General features: G+C 39.0%; 1 protein-coding gene across 11 annotated transcripts in view; it reads right to left on the minus strand.

Moving 5' to 3' along the window:
* Positions 1-17,389, minus strand: part of CCDC91 (coiled-coil domain containing 91) — a 319,151-nt gene that overhangs the window by 39,336 nt on the left and 262,426 nt on the right. For 6 of the 11 annotated variants that reach the window (XM_043531509.1, XM_037913928.2, XM_037913888.2 and 3 more), the window contains exons 12-14: positions 16,159-16,272; positions 14,655-14,765; positions 11,885-14,546 (exon numbers count right to left, since the gene is read on the minus strand). In XM_043531509.1, coding sequence (XP_043387444.1) covers positions 14,430-14,546; positions 14,655-14,765; positions 16,159-16,272 — 342 coding nt within the window. In that variant the 3' untranslated portion in view covers positions 11,885-14,429. Of the gene's footprint in view, positions 1-11,884; positions 14,547-14,654; positions 14,766-16,158; positions 16,273-17,389 lie in introns of those variants that run through there. The other 5 variants (XM_043531633.1, XM_043531332.1, XM_043531592.1 and 2 more) reach the window with 2 other exon arrangements.

Consider the following 17,389-nt stretch of genomic DNA (forward strand, 5'->3'; position numbering starts at 1 on the left):
TAGCCTACTCAGCATGAGAAGATTTATTTGGTAGAAAATTGAATCTTTCGTAGCTCTATTTTATTTCTGCATGTGCCAGCTCTCCCCACCAGTAATCCCCTTTTCTATGCACTGCTAATGCCCACAGAAGTTCAAAAAGTGTGTAACATGCACTGTATGATATATGGCTAGAAAAATATATTATATGTAATGTTTAGCACTGGGTTCTTTGTTTGCTATAAAAACTGCTTCTATGTAGAATATATATTTTATGATGCTTTCATAACAATAGGCAGTTAGACATCCGACTCGTTCTTAGACAGTTAGCTCTGTTGATGACACAGTGATTGGAACTTGACAGCAGAAAAATTTTACATATCTTCATTTCCTGAAGCTTTCCCACTCTTTGTTCTCTTAGGAGCTCACAATGTCTAATCTTTAAGAGAAGGCAAAACTTATTTTAATCAACAAAAAATGTACGGTTTGTATAGAAGAGGCTTGAATATAGAGGATTTCAAGCTTTAAAAATATGAACTAGAAACAGAATTGCACTGACCTTGATTAATGACAAAAAAACTGGAAGCAGTTCTTAGTTTCAAGTGCTTTACTGACCAATTAATTGCTTTGGTGATTAGGGTTTTCATAAGACATTTGGAAACATTTTGTTTTTATTTTTATTGAGTTTAGTCTGAGTCCGTTTCTGGACAATTTACAAGGACACCGTCAACATGAAAAATCATATTGTAGTTACAAGAAACCCCTAATGTTATTAAAATTGAAGGTTGCTAGCAAAACACATTTTGCTTTCAGTTTGTTTACTTTGTGCATACGGATAGCATATTACATAAAATTCATTGTTTTGTTGGTCACTTGCACATGTCTCTTCATGAAGTAGCATGTTTATATTACTTGGTCTATTGCAAGCAGATAAGCACCCTCTTCACCAAACTCTTGAAAAGGGCATTTACTATTAATAAAAGCAGCAGCACTATTTATGTTTCTGAGTTTGGGGACCCCTGTACAGAGCTGAGAGCACAAGGCACAGAGGAAGGCTTCCCTTCTTCATTCTCTATAACCCTACATGAGGATGGGAACAATGGGAGCCTGGGAAGTGCGTACTTTCTTTCATTTCCTGGATCCAGCATGGGACAGGGGAGTGACAGAAAGCTGCAGGACCCTGGTACCTGCTTTTCCCTCCCCAGCCCCATACATGTAGCTTGAGACAAAGAGTATAGAAGTTGGGAGGCCTTATCCTCAATGCTGCTGATTCTGTCACAGCAAGCGGAAGACAGATAGACATGGACACAGAGGTAGGAGGCATGGTGTCACTCTTGGACCTAACCACTTTTCATTGCTGAAAAAAATACTTATAAACATCAGCAGATAAGCAATATATATTAAATTCCACATATACTATTTATACTTGATTTTTTAAAACTAATCAATTCAAAATATTCAAGTTGACAATGTCCCTTTAAGGCTTTACTGAGAGCAAAACACCCTTCATTGGTGGCACTGTCCTGAATGGGTGTCACCCATTGACAAGTGGACACAAATGTCAAAGTCAACATTATACATTAATACAAAATTGCCACCTTTCTAAGGGTCACAAATTCCAACAAGCTTAATAGCTATATACAGCATCTGGGTAAGTGTGAATACTTAGCATCTCTTCTGACGTTCTAAGGTGTGAAACTGGAGGAACGGGTTCTTTTAAACAATATCACTTAGCTAGAGAAGAAATTCAGAGGGCAGTCTAGCCTGAAGCAATTCTCTTTCAAAAGAAGAGTCATTGAAACTAAAAGATTCTTCACTGAAACTCCACAATGAATTTTTGTGTTGGTTGGGTGGAAGAGAGTGCTCCCCAGATAGAAGATATTCATTCGGAGCATACAATTCTGTACAGGGAGAGAGTCTTCTCTCCACTGTGGTCTTTATAGAAGAGTTGCCAAATGATTTTCTATCCCCAGAAGAGTCTATGCAGCATCTTGCCCTTTTCACTGGAAGGGCTGGCCTTTGTGCAGCCCAGAAAACTGTAGACATTTTGCTGAATAGACCTTCTAAGAGTTTATTTTCTGAAATGGTTGTTTATGGATTAAAAATTATCCACCTCAGTATTTTCCAATGAAAGTGAAGAAAGTGTGGTACAATATGTCTGGCAGCTACTTATACTGTAAAAATACAGATGGTAGACTAACATTTCAACTTACAATAAAGACTTATGGGCAATGGCACTGAATACAGATTCAAAATGATGTTCAGAAGATGGTGTCCTCTGTGCAAAGCTCATTAATAATGGATTGCATGACCTGATATTCTCTACTTCATGATAAATTCAGGAAAAACAATTTAAAAAGCAAGCTGTCAACATGTTAAAAACTTAAGTTGCTTGTTTTAATCCAAAAACATTGATAGAAATGCTTAAAAATAACATTCTATTTTGGCAGCCCATATGACATGTAGAAGGCATACACTTTTAAAATGGCTTTTTACTTTTAAGTATCAGGTTGTAATTTCATAAACTATAATTAAAATGCATCCTTTATTAATGGACTAAAGGAATGAAGTTCATCTGTTTGTTACTTTATGATCAAATTGCAATGCATTTATTAAGAGCCTGATTCTCCAAGTGTACGGAAGCCAATGAGAGCTGAACCTTTTAGAATTAGATCACAGATTATTAACATTTAATTTATATCCTCCTCCTACTTTCTCCAAATCCCTTATTAAGCCTGTTAATGTAAAAGGATTGTATATATCCACAAAAAACAATTACAGTCCAAGTTACTTTGCCGGTCATCAACTAATGTTGTCATGACCAGATCTGGATGTAGAACAGTGAAGTATGGATCGACCAGGTATGTGGACCTTTGCTACTATCTGGTAGTTTTCTTTGGACATTATGTCTGAACTTTGTTACTTGCCACTGATGCAAACCAGTCAAACTAGGGTTATCCTAACTGGGAAGTTAACAGTGTGAACATCACTGGGTTCAATCGACCATTTCCCAGACTGAATGATCGTTTATGTGAATGATCTGGAGTAACAACAGGTGTGCTTCAGGAGTCCAGGATTGTATCCATACGGTATCTCCATAGAATATTGACTCCTTTGCAACTCAGTGAAGTTGAAACATTGAATTTCCTGCAGTTGCCACCTGGATCAACAGTGGATCTATATTGCTCAACATCTCTGCCAAAAAAACTTAGTAAGTCCCTGATTTTGGCTGGTCCCTTTGAAAATACCTTGTTGATGGCTGCCTGAAGCTTGTACCCCTGGCCTTATTCCTTTCTTGTGAGGCTGCCAGTTTGGCCTTTTGAGAGTTGATGATAAAACCATGTTTCTGGGAGTTTTACTGTTATCTCCATAGAGAGTTTTATTGGAATTTCTGGCAATTGATGTTCCAAACGAGATTATCAAAAATAGTTATAACTCAACTCCTCTGTTGCAGATTATCTCTATCAAGGTGATAGGAACAGTTATTAATATCCCTGGCACAGTTGACAGCCTAACAGGAGAACCTAATATCTGTACTAAGAGGGTTCAAAACTAAATCTGAAAAATTTCCATTCACTTTGCACGACAGGAATGTGAGATACAATTCTTTAAGAGCTACATCCCTTGGTGTATGCTGGATAGGGAGGATTCATCCTGAACTTTCAAAATCTAATAAATTTGTTGGGGGCTTATTGTATAAGACCGCTCTTATTACTCCAGCTTGTTCAGGACCACAAAATACTACCTTTTGGGCTTTTGCCAATCCTGCTTCCATCAACCAATGAGAAGGGGCATCCCAGAGATTGGGATCACCAGGCACGCAGTCAAAGGAGAATTACATTTTTTGTATAATCTCAGTTTTATTCATTCTTGTTGCAGTGCCTGTAACCAAACTGCACACAGATCTGTGTCTGGCCTAACACAAGACCAGCATTGAAAGCATTTGCCCATAAAGCTCAGCATACATTTTCTTTAGTTAGTTAGTTTCTTTAGTTCCCTACATTGCTACTTTTGATGTTCAACTAAATAGTCACCTCTGATTCTCAAGCTGTCCCCTGAACATTAAACCCTCTTCCCTCCAACAGCAGCAGCATGCAACGTATATCAATTGCATGTAAAAACATGTGCACAATTTATCTAACTGAATGTTTTTTCTGCTCAACTAAAATTAAGTTTTACAAAAACTCCATATGCATATCTTTATTTTGGGTTTAAAATATTACACTCACTGAAGCCTTCTAATTAATACAGCAACAAGTACAGCATTGGCAGCATCAATGCGAGATAAAACTATACCACACAATCACTGTGTCTCAGCTCTGAACTGTGAAGATCACCTTAAAGGGAAAGAGGATAGTTTAGTCTCCAGGACTCATTCCATGCATGGTCCCTTTTACTGAGACTTTCTATCAGTATATCTATTTATTGTAGTAGGCACACATTCATGTTTCAACCACTGCTACTCTAGGTTTATTGGAGGACCCTAGTGAGTTAATTAGCTGGAGCAAATTTAAATCTGTCTAGGAGATCCGAGTACTAGAGCAGGTAGATACCAACTTGAGGTGCATTCAGTTCATAACAGTTTATCTTTAGAAGGGTAAATAGAATTCATAATTAATTAAAGATAACTTAAGTCTTCCTTTTACAATTACATTTTCTATTTGCAGCTCCTCCTGGGGAGACACTTATTCTTCCTTCTGGGCAAAGTCCTCTCACATACACAAAGCCCAACTGATCAGAGATTGTCAGAGATAATAAGACAAAGTAGAAGTTCATATCCCCAAACTATAGACAGGTTAAGTAGCAACCACGCTACTGAGCAGCACCCCACATGCTCCGTACTCCTTTACAGACCACTGGACTCGTGTAGTAGTGCATCCTGTGTACTCTCCCTGCCTCAAACCTCTGTAAGTGTCAGTTTGTTAGACGGAGAGCCCCCTTCCACAATGGACAGTCACCCCGACACACAGGTTTGCACCACTCACCTGTCAAGTTAAAAGTAATTTAATAAAAATATTTGGACTTTGTAATAAACATCAGCTTAGATTTTTAAAAAAAATATCTGAAGACAATATTTTTCACTACTTATGTACTTTGCCCAACATTTAAAAAACCCTTTACACTTTTCACTTTGCAAAAAAAGGAGCAAACTCTAGCTTCTGTGGTTCCCCTCCAAGCCCATTTGCTTCCACTTATACACCTTTGCTGTTGGCCATATTAACTCAAATGATACTCAGGCATCCAAAAGAAAGCAAACTGAGGCTGAATATGTGAGATATCTTCCGCAGCTGAATCAAGACATTCCTGCACCAGTAGTGATAAGATACATACAAACAGCATTCAAAGAAACAAACAAACCTGCCTTTTCAGGAGTGCAAAAACTATTTAGGTGTATCAGTATAACCTTGATGTGGGGGTGAGGAGAATAGGTGGTCAGAATCTGAGTCCTGCACTTAATTGATTATCTTTATTAACATTATTGCCAAAATGTAGCTTAAAGACTTTTCTATTCAGGTACATTCTCTGAAAAGCAGCTTTGTCCATGTAATTGGACTCTAAGATTGGTAGGGATATATGAGTTTAGTGAGTAGGGTCTGCTGATATTTCTAAGCTTCATTTTGACTATACTGAATACTTTTCATTGTTATGTTAGCGCATAGTTCAAGTCCTGTAAAGCAAGAAAGTTACTAATAGTTCTTGGTTAAAGAAGCGGATTATATACATACTTGCATTTTAACCTCAGGTAAGAGATTCAGAAACTGGCTAGGAAGCAGAAAGAATTTAGAACTCTCAGCGTTTAACAGGTCATGTGACCCAAAACAGTTTGTAGAATGGTATAATCCCTAGTTGTCTCTTTCTTTTCAAATGAAAACTAGAAATATGACAAAATAACTTTCTATACAAAAGTACTCAAAATGGAAGAATATTTCATGAAATACAAGAGGATGAATATAATTTTCTCTGAATTACCCTTAGCAGAAGACGTGACAGTGTCACACGTCCTCTCTGCTAACATATGTATCTATTTGTAATAAACCTGGAAAAAAATCATCAAGATTTCTCAGTTCTAAGAAGAAATAAAAATTATTGGTTTGATTCTCAACTGCTCATAAACAGAGCTCAGATACAGTTCAGTGTGGTCGATGACAGGGACAGTGTATCGGGGTGGTTACCCGCTCCTGCTCTGTGGGTCTTGAGAGCCAGGGCTGAGGGCAAGAAAAGCTAGGCTGATTGGGGAAATGGGCGCAGCTGGGCCATGCTCCAATCAGCCACAGCTGGACCTATGAAGGGGCTGCTAGGCTGAAGCTTAGCCAGAGTCTCTCTCTGCATTCAGAAGGGGAAGGGCCTGGCTGCAGGGACCTGAAGGAATACCTAGATTGGAGCAGGGCTGAGGGGGACAGGCCAGGGGAACAGGGGAGCTCCGGCCTGGAAACCCCCAGGCTGCGAGGCCTAGATTAGGGCCTATTAGGTACTGGGGTTGCAAGGGGGCAGCCCACAGGTAGACAGAGGTAGCAGGTTCAAACCCCTTCGCCTGTGATGAGTGGCTGATGTACTGCAGTCTGCCCAGGGAGCAGGGCTAAGTGAGGACTGGCAGTAGCCAAGACTGAGGTGAAGTGGGGATAGTGGGTGCGGGGGCTTCCCCTGGGTGGGGAGACCCCGAGACTGAGGGGTTGCTGCAAAAGGGGCAGCACCCCAGACAAAAGGGCACCTGCAGAGATTCCCTCTACGCATTTGGAATTCTCCAAAGCAAATCCGTGGCAGCTTTAGTTTCACTTTATGCCTTCATAAGTCATGCATTTGGGGGACCAGAGAATCCAACCCTACAGAGTCTTAATTCAGGCACTGATTTTTTTTCCCACTGAGTTTTTCACTGCTTTGGCTATATGTAAAACACATGTAAGTAAGCTCTATTGCTCTGACAGAAGATAAAGAGAAGTCATAATATATATTGTATAAGCAGATACAATGGGAAAGACCCCTTGGTAAAGATGATAAAGTTTTTGCACTAAAAAATAATTTCAACAAGTGGAAATACTGTTCTGTGCTAAGTATTATGAAATCAACCTCTCAAATCCCACTTCAATTATTTACTCCACAGTACTGGAAAGAATTGTTTTAAAACACATGATGGGCCACATGTAAAAGTAAAAACCGAACCACAGGAATGGAGTAAAAATTAAGCACAAAGGGAAAGCACTTAGTGTATAAACGTCTTAGACAGAATCATGTGTGAACAAGGATCCATAAATATAACAGAAAATAAAACAGGTAATTAAATTATTTAAAATGTCAAATGTCCCCACATTCAAAGACCTCAGATGAATATAATTAAAGATTTTAATAACTCCTGTAAAATAACAAGGAAAATTTAATTAAAGTTCTCTGTTCCAGGATAACAACATTATGGGGCCAATCTTATTCTCACTGAGTCAATGGGAGCTTTGCCATTGACTTCACTGGGCAATGGATCAGGTTCCATATACAAAAAGGATAATAAAATCTCTTCAATGGTCACAGAACAAAGAATCTGGATAATTCATCATGCACTGATAAAATACACCATACTCCAAAGATAGTGGATTGTGCTTTTGACTGAATAACCAGAACCAACATATTAGAACTGATAACTCATTTTCATTGGGTTACATTTACTGGTTGCCTTCAAAGGGGAAACTGGCCACGATGGCCCACCCCTGGTCTCCTCTCTCTCTGCACCAATCACACACACTGGCTGGCACTGCTCCTCCCTGGTTCCCAGGAGGGGAATCTTCAGAGATGGAGGTAGAGATCATATACCTCCCACAGAGGCAGATACTGTCTCTCCAGTTGTCCTTATTCTGCCATGGACCCAAGCCAAGGCATCCCATCCCACCCTAGGACAATGGCAGATGGCATTACAATGGCCATTTTGGAACCCCTGGGCCTTTCCAACAATGCAGGGACCGCAATCCAGAACGTCATGTTCTGTGGCATCTGAGTCCACAGCACTTCCATAGCTCAGCTCAGAGCAGGCTCTGGTACAGAGGCCGGTGCCGAATACCAAGAGCCTTGACCTTGAGACCCATCCAGTGCTGAGGGAGAAGAACAGTGCCCCCTACCAATACAGGCTTCCTCCTCTTCTCCTATTGAGGCTATCCCGGGAACAGAGAGATCACCCTCTCAGGATAAAGTGAATCAGGAGCTCCTCAAGACAGTAGTTCAAAACCTAAGGATCCAGGTGGAGGAAACCAGGGAGTCCTACCATGCCTTAATAGACATTCTAATGGCAACAGACTCTTCAAGAGTGGCATAGCCCCTGAATGAGGCCATTATGGATCCCACCAATGAATTATGGCAAACCCCAGCATCCCTTCAGCCGCCAACATAGAAAATTGAGAAGAAGTACTTTGTCCCGGCTAAGGGTTATGAATTGCTTTATATACATCCACCACCAGGATCTCTGATTGTGTCAGCAGTCAATGAGCAAAAATGACAGAGGTTACGAAGGCCAAAAGGCCAAGGATTCCAAAAAATTAGACCTTTTTGGTAGAAAGGTCTACTCAATTGGTGGCCTCTAACTCAGGATTGTGAACCAGCAGGTGCTCCTGAGCAGGTACGATTTTAATTCTGGGGACTCCGTGCTGAAATTTAAGGAGTTGTTACCCCAAGAATCCAGAAGAGAATTTGCAGCTCTCGTGGAGGAAGGCAAATCATTGGCGAAGGTGTGGAGGACTCTGCAGCTTGATCTGTGGCCTCAACGGTGGCAAAGTATAGAAGTTCATGGCTTCAATCCTCAGGCCTGCTGCATGAGGTCCAACAAAACTTGCAAGACCTTCTTTTCGAGGGTACCCTGTTTTTTTCTGAGCAGACAGACTCCAAACTACACAGCCTGAAGGATTCAAGAGCCAACTGGGAGTCCCTAGGACTTTTTACATCGACACCCATGAGGACACATTATAAGCCTCAGCCGGCTACTCAATTCTTCATGCTGCCTGCCCGGCAGAACTACCACAGGAAAAGAAGCAGGGGCTTTAGGAGAAGACCTCTGCCCTCATCCGCGTCCATGCCTGCCCCCCCAGACACTCTGGTGGATCCAAGCAGACCTTTATGATAGGATGCTTGGAGACAATGTACCAGAACAGATTTTGGATCCAACCTCTCCAGTTTCTGTAGACTGTTTATCTCATTTCTATCAGGCGTGGTCCCATATTACAACAGACCATTGGGTGCGAAGCACAATAGCCGTGGGCAACACCCTTCAGCTCAGTTTTTCCCCTTTGTCCCACCCTTTCCCCATCCCTCTTCAGGGACTCGTCTCATGAGCAATTTCTAGCCCAAGAGGTGCAGTGGTTCCTAAGAGTGGGAGCTCTGGAAGAGGTTCCACTGGAGTTAAGGGGACAAAGGTTCTACTCCCAATATTTCCTAATCCTGAAAGCCAAAGGTGGTCTAAGACTGATTCTGGACCTGTGAAAGCACAACAGATACATGAAGAAGCAAGTTCCCCATGGTGTCCGTGGCTTTATTCATCCCCTCTCTGGATCCAGGGAACTGGTATGCTGCCCTCAATCTGAAGGATGCTTTCTTTCATATCTCGATCTTTCAGGGACACAGAAGGTTGGGTTCATCGTGAACCATGTACACTACCAATTTGTGGTTCTCCTGTTCAGCCTGTCAGCAGCCCTTTGGGTGTTCACAAAGTGCATGGCAGTCATTACAGCCTGGTTGAGAAAGCAAGGGATTCAGATCTACCCTTACCTTGACGACTGGGTGGTCAGAAGTAGGACAAGGTCCAGGTAGAGTCCACTCTAAAGCTAATCGAGTCAACATTCCAGGACTTGGGTCTGCTGATAAACGTGCAGAACTCTTCCCTCTCCCCATTTCAAAGGACAGAGTTTATCAGGACGATCCTCAACTGCATCCAAGCCAGAGCCTTCCTCCAGAAGCACAATTCCAAGCAATAGTGATGCTTATAGAGAACATCAGGGATCACCCCATCATGACAGTAAGGAACTGCTTGAAGCTCCTGCACTATGTGTCCTCATCCACCTATGTGGTTCATCATGCGAGACTTTGACTCAGACCTCTCCAGGCGCAGCTGCTACCTATATTCTCATGAAACTGACACCATTTGCACACAGTTATCACGGTTCCCCTGTCAGTGATTGCCTTCCTCAATTGGTGGTGAGACCATTGAGGGTGTGCGAGGGAGTCTCATTCTCAAGACTCCAACCATCAGTGTCTCTTGTTACAGACACTTCAGCAATGGTCTAGAGCCCCTGGAGCTGTCTTTTCCCCTCTGCCTGAGAAAGTGGGAGAGGAGATCCTAAGTCGGGGGAGGCGGGGGGGGGGGGGGCAGGGGGCTGGGGGGTCAAGAACCCTAGGAGGAGCAGAGGTGAGGCAGGGGCTGAACTGATGATGGGATTTAGGGGGCTGCCAGATTTAGGGATGGGGAGAAGGGAGGCTACAAGAGGGAAGAATAAAACAAAAATGAATTATTTTAGCTATTTGGACCCTCACCTGTGTCTAACAGGTAAAAAAGAACATCTATATGCTTGCTGTACCTAAGAGTTCTCCTTTACTACGAAATTTTAGGATTGCTTTTATTGTGTATTATTTGTTTATTGTTCACTTGTTATACTGACGTGATTAGTGCTATATGAATTATTAATAAAATATTACCAGGCTAATCTACTTTTTAAAGGAATGGGCCCATTCATAATCAGGATATTCTAACTTAGAGCCATCAAATAAGAAATTTTTAAAAATTGTAATTATTGTTTAAATTTAAGTCACTACTTAGATTAAAATTATAATTTATAATTCAACCACAAAAAAGGAGGTCTTCTGCAGCAAGTGGCTTCCTTTTGTAACTCTGATTCTTTCTATAAAACGTAACTTTGAAGACAACTTTCCAGCACACTAGCCCATTACATTTTAATGTACAAAAGTTAGGGTTCTTTAGAATCTGGGTCCCAATGCAGATTAATTCTTGAGATTTAAGAAAAAAAACTTGGTTTTAGAAATAATTCCTTGGATGTGAGCATTTGTTGCTTCTTGGATGCTTCCTTCCTTCTTCATAGCCTGCTAATGTGTAATGGTCTCATTTGCGGGATGGGTTGGAACACTTTATTCTAATCCAAGGCCATAGGTCTTTATAAACAAAAACTCTTCCTCCCTCAGGGATATGTCAGGGGATGTGGTCTTTCCTGTCTCCTCTTTCTGAAAGCCTCAAAGCTTGTGGTGTCTTATTAATTTCAGCATGTTATATGTGATATTACACTGGCTACACATATGAAAAGGAAGTTATTTTCAGGATTTTATTTTTTCATTTTTAAAGCAGTTAAAACTTGGTGTCTTATAGGCACTTGGAAAGATTCTAGCTGATACAATTTTAAAAAGAGAAAGGTCTCTTTTTAAAAAGGGTGATTATATAGAGTAAGCTGAAAGTGAGTGAGGACAGTTGTAACAGTTCCTAATATTGTATATTATTATACAAATTTAACATATAAAGGATTCTTATTATTATTCTAAATTAGAACCAGATTTATGACTTTTAATAAGTTGTAACATTTTGAAAATCATAACAAAAGACTACTTTTCTTTCAGTTTTTTCTGTCATACCTACTTTCTTTTCCTTTTTTGGGTAATGTATATTATATTGGGATTTTCAAGATCTCTAGACAAGTTCTTGCTGAGAATTAAGTGCAGAGTAAATTAAGCCTTCCTCAGTTTTACTTACTAGCAAAAATTATTTTGGGACATTAAAACTTCAAGTTGACACACAATTCTGGGCTGTTATTACTACCACTTTTTGAACCGACACAGAAACTTTTTCAAGAATGAGGATATCTGTAAAAGTTATATTTTTAGCTGCTTATCACAAACTACACAAGTTGATAAAATAGATATTAGACTGAAACAAAAATTAAAAAAAAATAATTTAATTAGTACGTCCAGCCGTGAGTTAGAAATTACTTTGAACATTGGTTATACAGAACGTTTATTGTAAGGAAAGAAATGTATTTTGTACAATTTCAAAATAAACTGACGCTTCTGAACAAGATTCTGTTTATGGATCTTTTCCTAAAGCACTTAATCATTGCTAACCAAGTGGAAATACTGCTCTGCCCACGTCCCCTGCTTCGAAGGACTTTAAACATTTTTTTTAAATAGAAAGGAAGTGTACTCTTACACAGTGTATGCTACCCATTAGTGGGTGGAACCGGATCTTCCTCTGATATTCAAAGAAAAATGGGAATATGATCTCTCTGAACTTCAGCCAGTAAATGTAAGTAAAACCTGTGCTTTCTCTGAGGGTCCTTCTTGGAATCCCTCCCAAAGTTATTGCCATTAAGTATAGTTCATAAAGTATATTTTTCATTCTGACAGGTGCTCCAGCTTTGACCAGAGATCCGTTCACACTGCCTCTGATGTAGCCATCTCAAAAGCTACTTTTGCCAAATGATTTGGGGTTACACACATTTTCCAATTTGAATGGCAATGCAGACAGACTTCATAAATCTTGTACCAGGAATAGCTAGCTCTCCTTAACTGTATCCTTTCTGTACAGGCATGTGAGGCAACTGATCAATAAGTAAAACAAAAAACCCACTTATATTCAGCATTTTAACATTCAAGACTGGAATTCATTACAGAATGAATGGAAACTCCTCTTACAAGATAAATTGAAGGAAGGACTGATTCTGTCAAGGATATAATTTTCACTGTCTCCTTGATAAGTATTTCAAGGATTAGATGCATTTGAATTTTCTTGTCTTATACTTAAAACTCTGCTTTGATTCAGAGACACTATTGTCCAGCTACTTTTAGTTTATATAAGAAATGGCATCTCTCATGATTTCTTCTTTTTTCATCTAAAAGTAATATGATGTGAAATTATATACAAAATGTGCATTACCATCTATAAACTATATGTGTATATCTTTTATGCACTTAAAATGACTGCATTCTAGTTGTAACATGGTAACAATGGTAACATGGTAACAATTACTAATGGTACTATACATGGTACCATTACAATTACTAATATTACTAAACATGGTAACAATTACTAATGCATCATCTTTCAAAACTGATAGGCATTATCAGCTATAGTTGCATCACAACTAATGTAAACTGACAATATATTAGGCTGACTAATTCCTAAAATGCACAAGAGAACCCGTTCTTCATAACTGTGTTCAGAGTACATCTAATTAAATATCAGTGAAAATCTAAAGTCAAAAACATGTTTCAATAAAATGATTTTCGATTTTTTGTAATAATTGGATGAATTTACTTTTTGTTTCTGTTCTACAATAGACTACTTTCTCAAGCATTGAAAAATACAAGAAAGAAGAAGCATGTTTTTTGATAGAAAGAAGGAGTACACTGACAAAGGGAAGATAAGAGACTCTCCATTTATCTCAATCACCTGGAATCCTAGGAAGATCTAGCAAACAAAGAAACTGAAAATAAGTAGAAGAAAAGATAGCAAAAAGGACAAGAAAAGACAGAAAAACAATTATGCCCTGATTCACAGCCTTTGCAATCTCATTGTCTTAGATGGGGATGAACAATGTATACATAAAGGAGAATTTGGGCCAAGATTTTAATATGAATTTTATACTGTAAGTCTCACAAGAGGTGAGATAGCTGTATAGTAGTAAGACAATAAAACAATGTGAAGAGGTCTCCATGAAGCAACTATGTCTATAAATTATTTTTTTGGGAAAAAAATCCATTCTTTCTGATGCAAATGGAAATCCATCTACCAAAGGATGAAATGGAGATGAGCTGCTCTAGATTTGCCAGATAAAAACATTCAAGGGATGTGTTAGTTTACCAAAACCTTCTCTTCATTCTAAATATCTTTTTATGATGTCCATTTTGTAGTGACTAGCTTCCAAACAAAAATGTAATAATACTTTTCACATGAAACTTTTAAATGACTTATGGAAAATAAAGTTCAGAAGGCAGTTTAGATCTTAAAAATGTGAACAAAGGAAGAGTAATAAATGATGTTTGGAGTACACAGACTTTTGTAAATGTTATGACATACAGGCTGTTTTCTCAGGGTAGGTTTTTAAGTTTGATGTCTTCACTGATCATAGTGAGTGCATAGTAAATGTTAACACAAGCAATAAATACTAAACTGACAATGGTTTACTATTGGGTCAACATCTTTTGAGCCTTTTGTAAAGGATGTAGTTAGTTGATTAATATTCTGTTTTTTGTGAAGTGGGAAAATTGCTGATACTATATGGATTCTTACACTATTTACTTGTAAACCTCAGTGTAAAAAAAGATTTTAGTTCTGAATGAGCACAACACTATGATGGCTGATGAGAATTACATAGTGTTTACTTCTTGCAAAAGTACTGTAGCAAATCTTTTGCACAGATGTAGTAAACAGAATTTTTGGAATCCATTCTGGTAGCTGAGATGGTGCTTATGACTACGGGGGAAAGTTATTATTTTAAATATCTTCTTCTAAGCAGCCAAGTCATCATCTTGAAGGTTTGACTGGATGGAGGAACCGTCTGATTTTTTTTTATTGCTTTTTGTATTTTCCAGATGGAAATGAAGATCTGTGGATGAACAATGAAAGCCATGGTATTCTTGGTGTCTAGGCAACGATTAGGATTATTTTGCTAGCCAAATACTTATTTCAATACTTTTAAAATAAACTAATGTACCTGTGATAAAATAACTGTTTTTGAAAGAGATGGGGAAAATACACCTGCAAATGAGATGGAAATGGAGCCCTTGAGTCTCTTCATGTAGAACAGGGAAATATCATGAGAACTCTATAGAAGACATATGTAAGATCTTTAGTAAACTTTCACTTTTGATCCAGACATTCAACTATTTTATGCAAATTTCTGAATTTTTCTGCTGGATACAGCTTTGACAACATTTGTTTTGGGAAGGCCATATTTTCTAAACTACCAACAACTGTTGCTGACAGTGAGGATTTGTACTAGACAGATTAGTTGGTGGTCCAGGTAGTTTGTTTATCTGAGGTGTGAATTATTTTAACAGAGACTGATATTTTATGTGGTATCTTTTATTCCGTAATTGGCCCTTAGTGATTCATCAACTTAGTCAAGATACAGATGGGCTCAAACATGTTTTCCCCGGGCATCAGTCTCACCTTCCCTGTCAACAAACCCAATATTGCTAAAACTAACCTCCAGCCATAAGATAATGACAGAGAACTCATCCAATACTGCTCTTGGACTGATCAGCAAGTAATACTCTTGAAGTTATATGAATCTCTCTGAATTCCCACACTATTCCCAGCCTCTGTTGGCCAGGAAGTAAGAGACCAAACCCATGCTCTCTTTCACAAGACAACATGACTTTGTTACCAGTTATGTACAAGCACAATGTTATATTTATATTTTCAGAGCTCTAAAATTACAGGGTTTGATTCAGGTGGAGCCTCAGATTATGCTAGGTCCCCAAATGGCTTGCAGATATCAAGCAAAACCCTAAAACTGGACTGTGCTGAGTGAAAGGAGGTGTCGCCAGAGGACACATTGTCTCTGGACATCCAACAGGTAGCTTCTGCTGGCATGGTTCCTCTGAGCCACCACCACAACTCAAAACTGTCTTTCCTAACTGGTACCCATGGGGGAGAGTGGTGGTGCAAATATTTGCCTCCCGCGGAAGTGAATCGAGTATATACCATTCTAGAATGGACTTCTGTCCAGTTGGGTCCTAATTTTGCTCCTATTGAAATCAATGGCAAACTCCCACTGACTTCAATAGGAGCAGGCCTTTATATGTTTGCAGTCTTGGTACATCAACTTTCTGAACAAGATGAAAATACCTTTTCAGAATGGTGTCTGACAATGTGAACATAATACCTAACATGTATTAGTGTGCACACAAGAGAATAAGTAACTCAACAGTTACGGAGTGTGTTGCATACACAGTCTGCAAAACAATAATTTTATGTATAGAGATAAAATTGAATATGCTACACCTACTGGAAATTTTGCAGATGTGCATAATTGGATATAGTATTCTGCCAGAAAAATTATCCACAGTAGATGTGCAAAATCAAAGGTATAAAAATTGAACTGAGAACATTACAATTTAAAACTGATTTTCATGCTTAATAAATTTAATTAATATAGTTCTAGCCACATGAATTTAAACCTTCAGCCACTATTATGCAAGAGTGACACTTACCCTCTTCTGTTCTTTGATATATTCCATCAATTCCTCTCTTGTTTTTTTCACAGCTTCTTCCACAGCCTTTTCACTTCGTTTTTGTTCTTCCATTATTGCTGCCTTAACAACTTCCTGTAACAGAAAAGTAAATCTGATAACTGTAAATTGTATACATGTACATTTCTATATTTCAAGTATTTTAGGGGCATAGCGAAAAGTCTCTCAGAATTCATCCCATTCTTTCTCCCAAAGAGTTTGTTAGCTGACTGCACTCTTCCTACAATCATAGTTATCTCCAATATAAATATCTATACATATGTCTACCAATACCTTCAATATTCTAATCCCTACATTATACAAAGGAGAGAGCTAGAACTAATCTAAAGCTGCATTTGTAGAAGTAAGTTTCTCACCTGTCAGCAAAAGGAAAGTATAATGAAGCAATTTTCAAGCATTAAATTTCAACAACAGGTAGGAGTACACTGCTTCCTACTGAGGTCAATTAGGGTATGGCTACATTGCAGTTAAACACCTTCAGCTGGCCCATGTCAGCTGACTCAGGCTTGTGGGGCTCAGGCTGCAAGGCTATAAAAATGCAGTGGTGATATCTGGGCTTGGGCTGAAGTCTGGGACCCAGAACTTAGAACTAGGGATGTTCCGACACAATCATGTGTATAAGCCCCAAAATCAGGAACTAGTTTCCAAGACCTGTGGTGTCCTAGAGTATTCCAGGAGATTGCAAAGGAAGAAGAAATAGAACTGAAGTTGGGTTTGGGGGAAAACTGTATGACTCTGGATCAATTCTGATATACCACTGCAAATATACTACTGTGGATAAAGCCATGGACAGCCTTTTCAAACACATCTTTCCTTTCTAATACATCTTCTGTGTACAGATTACAGACTTAGGCAGCAGTACATTAGCCCAAGTTTTCTCTCTCTCCGCTCAAAATACACAGGCTGCATCCCAACCCAATGGAGCCAACTATAAAATTTCTAATAGTGAAACTCAGTCGGACAGGAGTTCTGGAGCACAAGGATGTACTGTACAGTAGCTTGTATATGGAGAAGAAAGAAATGCTAGCAAAAGAGTAATTTTGGATTTGCACTTTTCGACCTAATTACCAAACTATACAATAACGTTCACTAGATGTAATGCTGAACTATGTTTTAGGATTTGGAACAAACTTAATATCTAGTACTGTGCATTTGTTAAGCAACTGGCCAGACAAAGCTACAGATAAACTCA

This window comes from Chelonia mydas, chromosome 1, assembly GCF_015237465.2.
Source record: "Chelonia mydas isolate rCheMyd1 chromosome 1, rCheMyd1.pri.v2, whole genome shotgun sequence".
NCBI classification, from domain to species: domain Eukaryota; kingdom Metazoa; phylum Chordata; order Testudines; family Cheloniidae; genus Chelonia; species Chelonia mydas.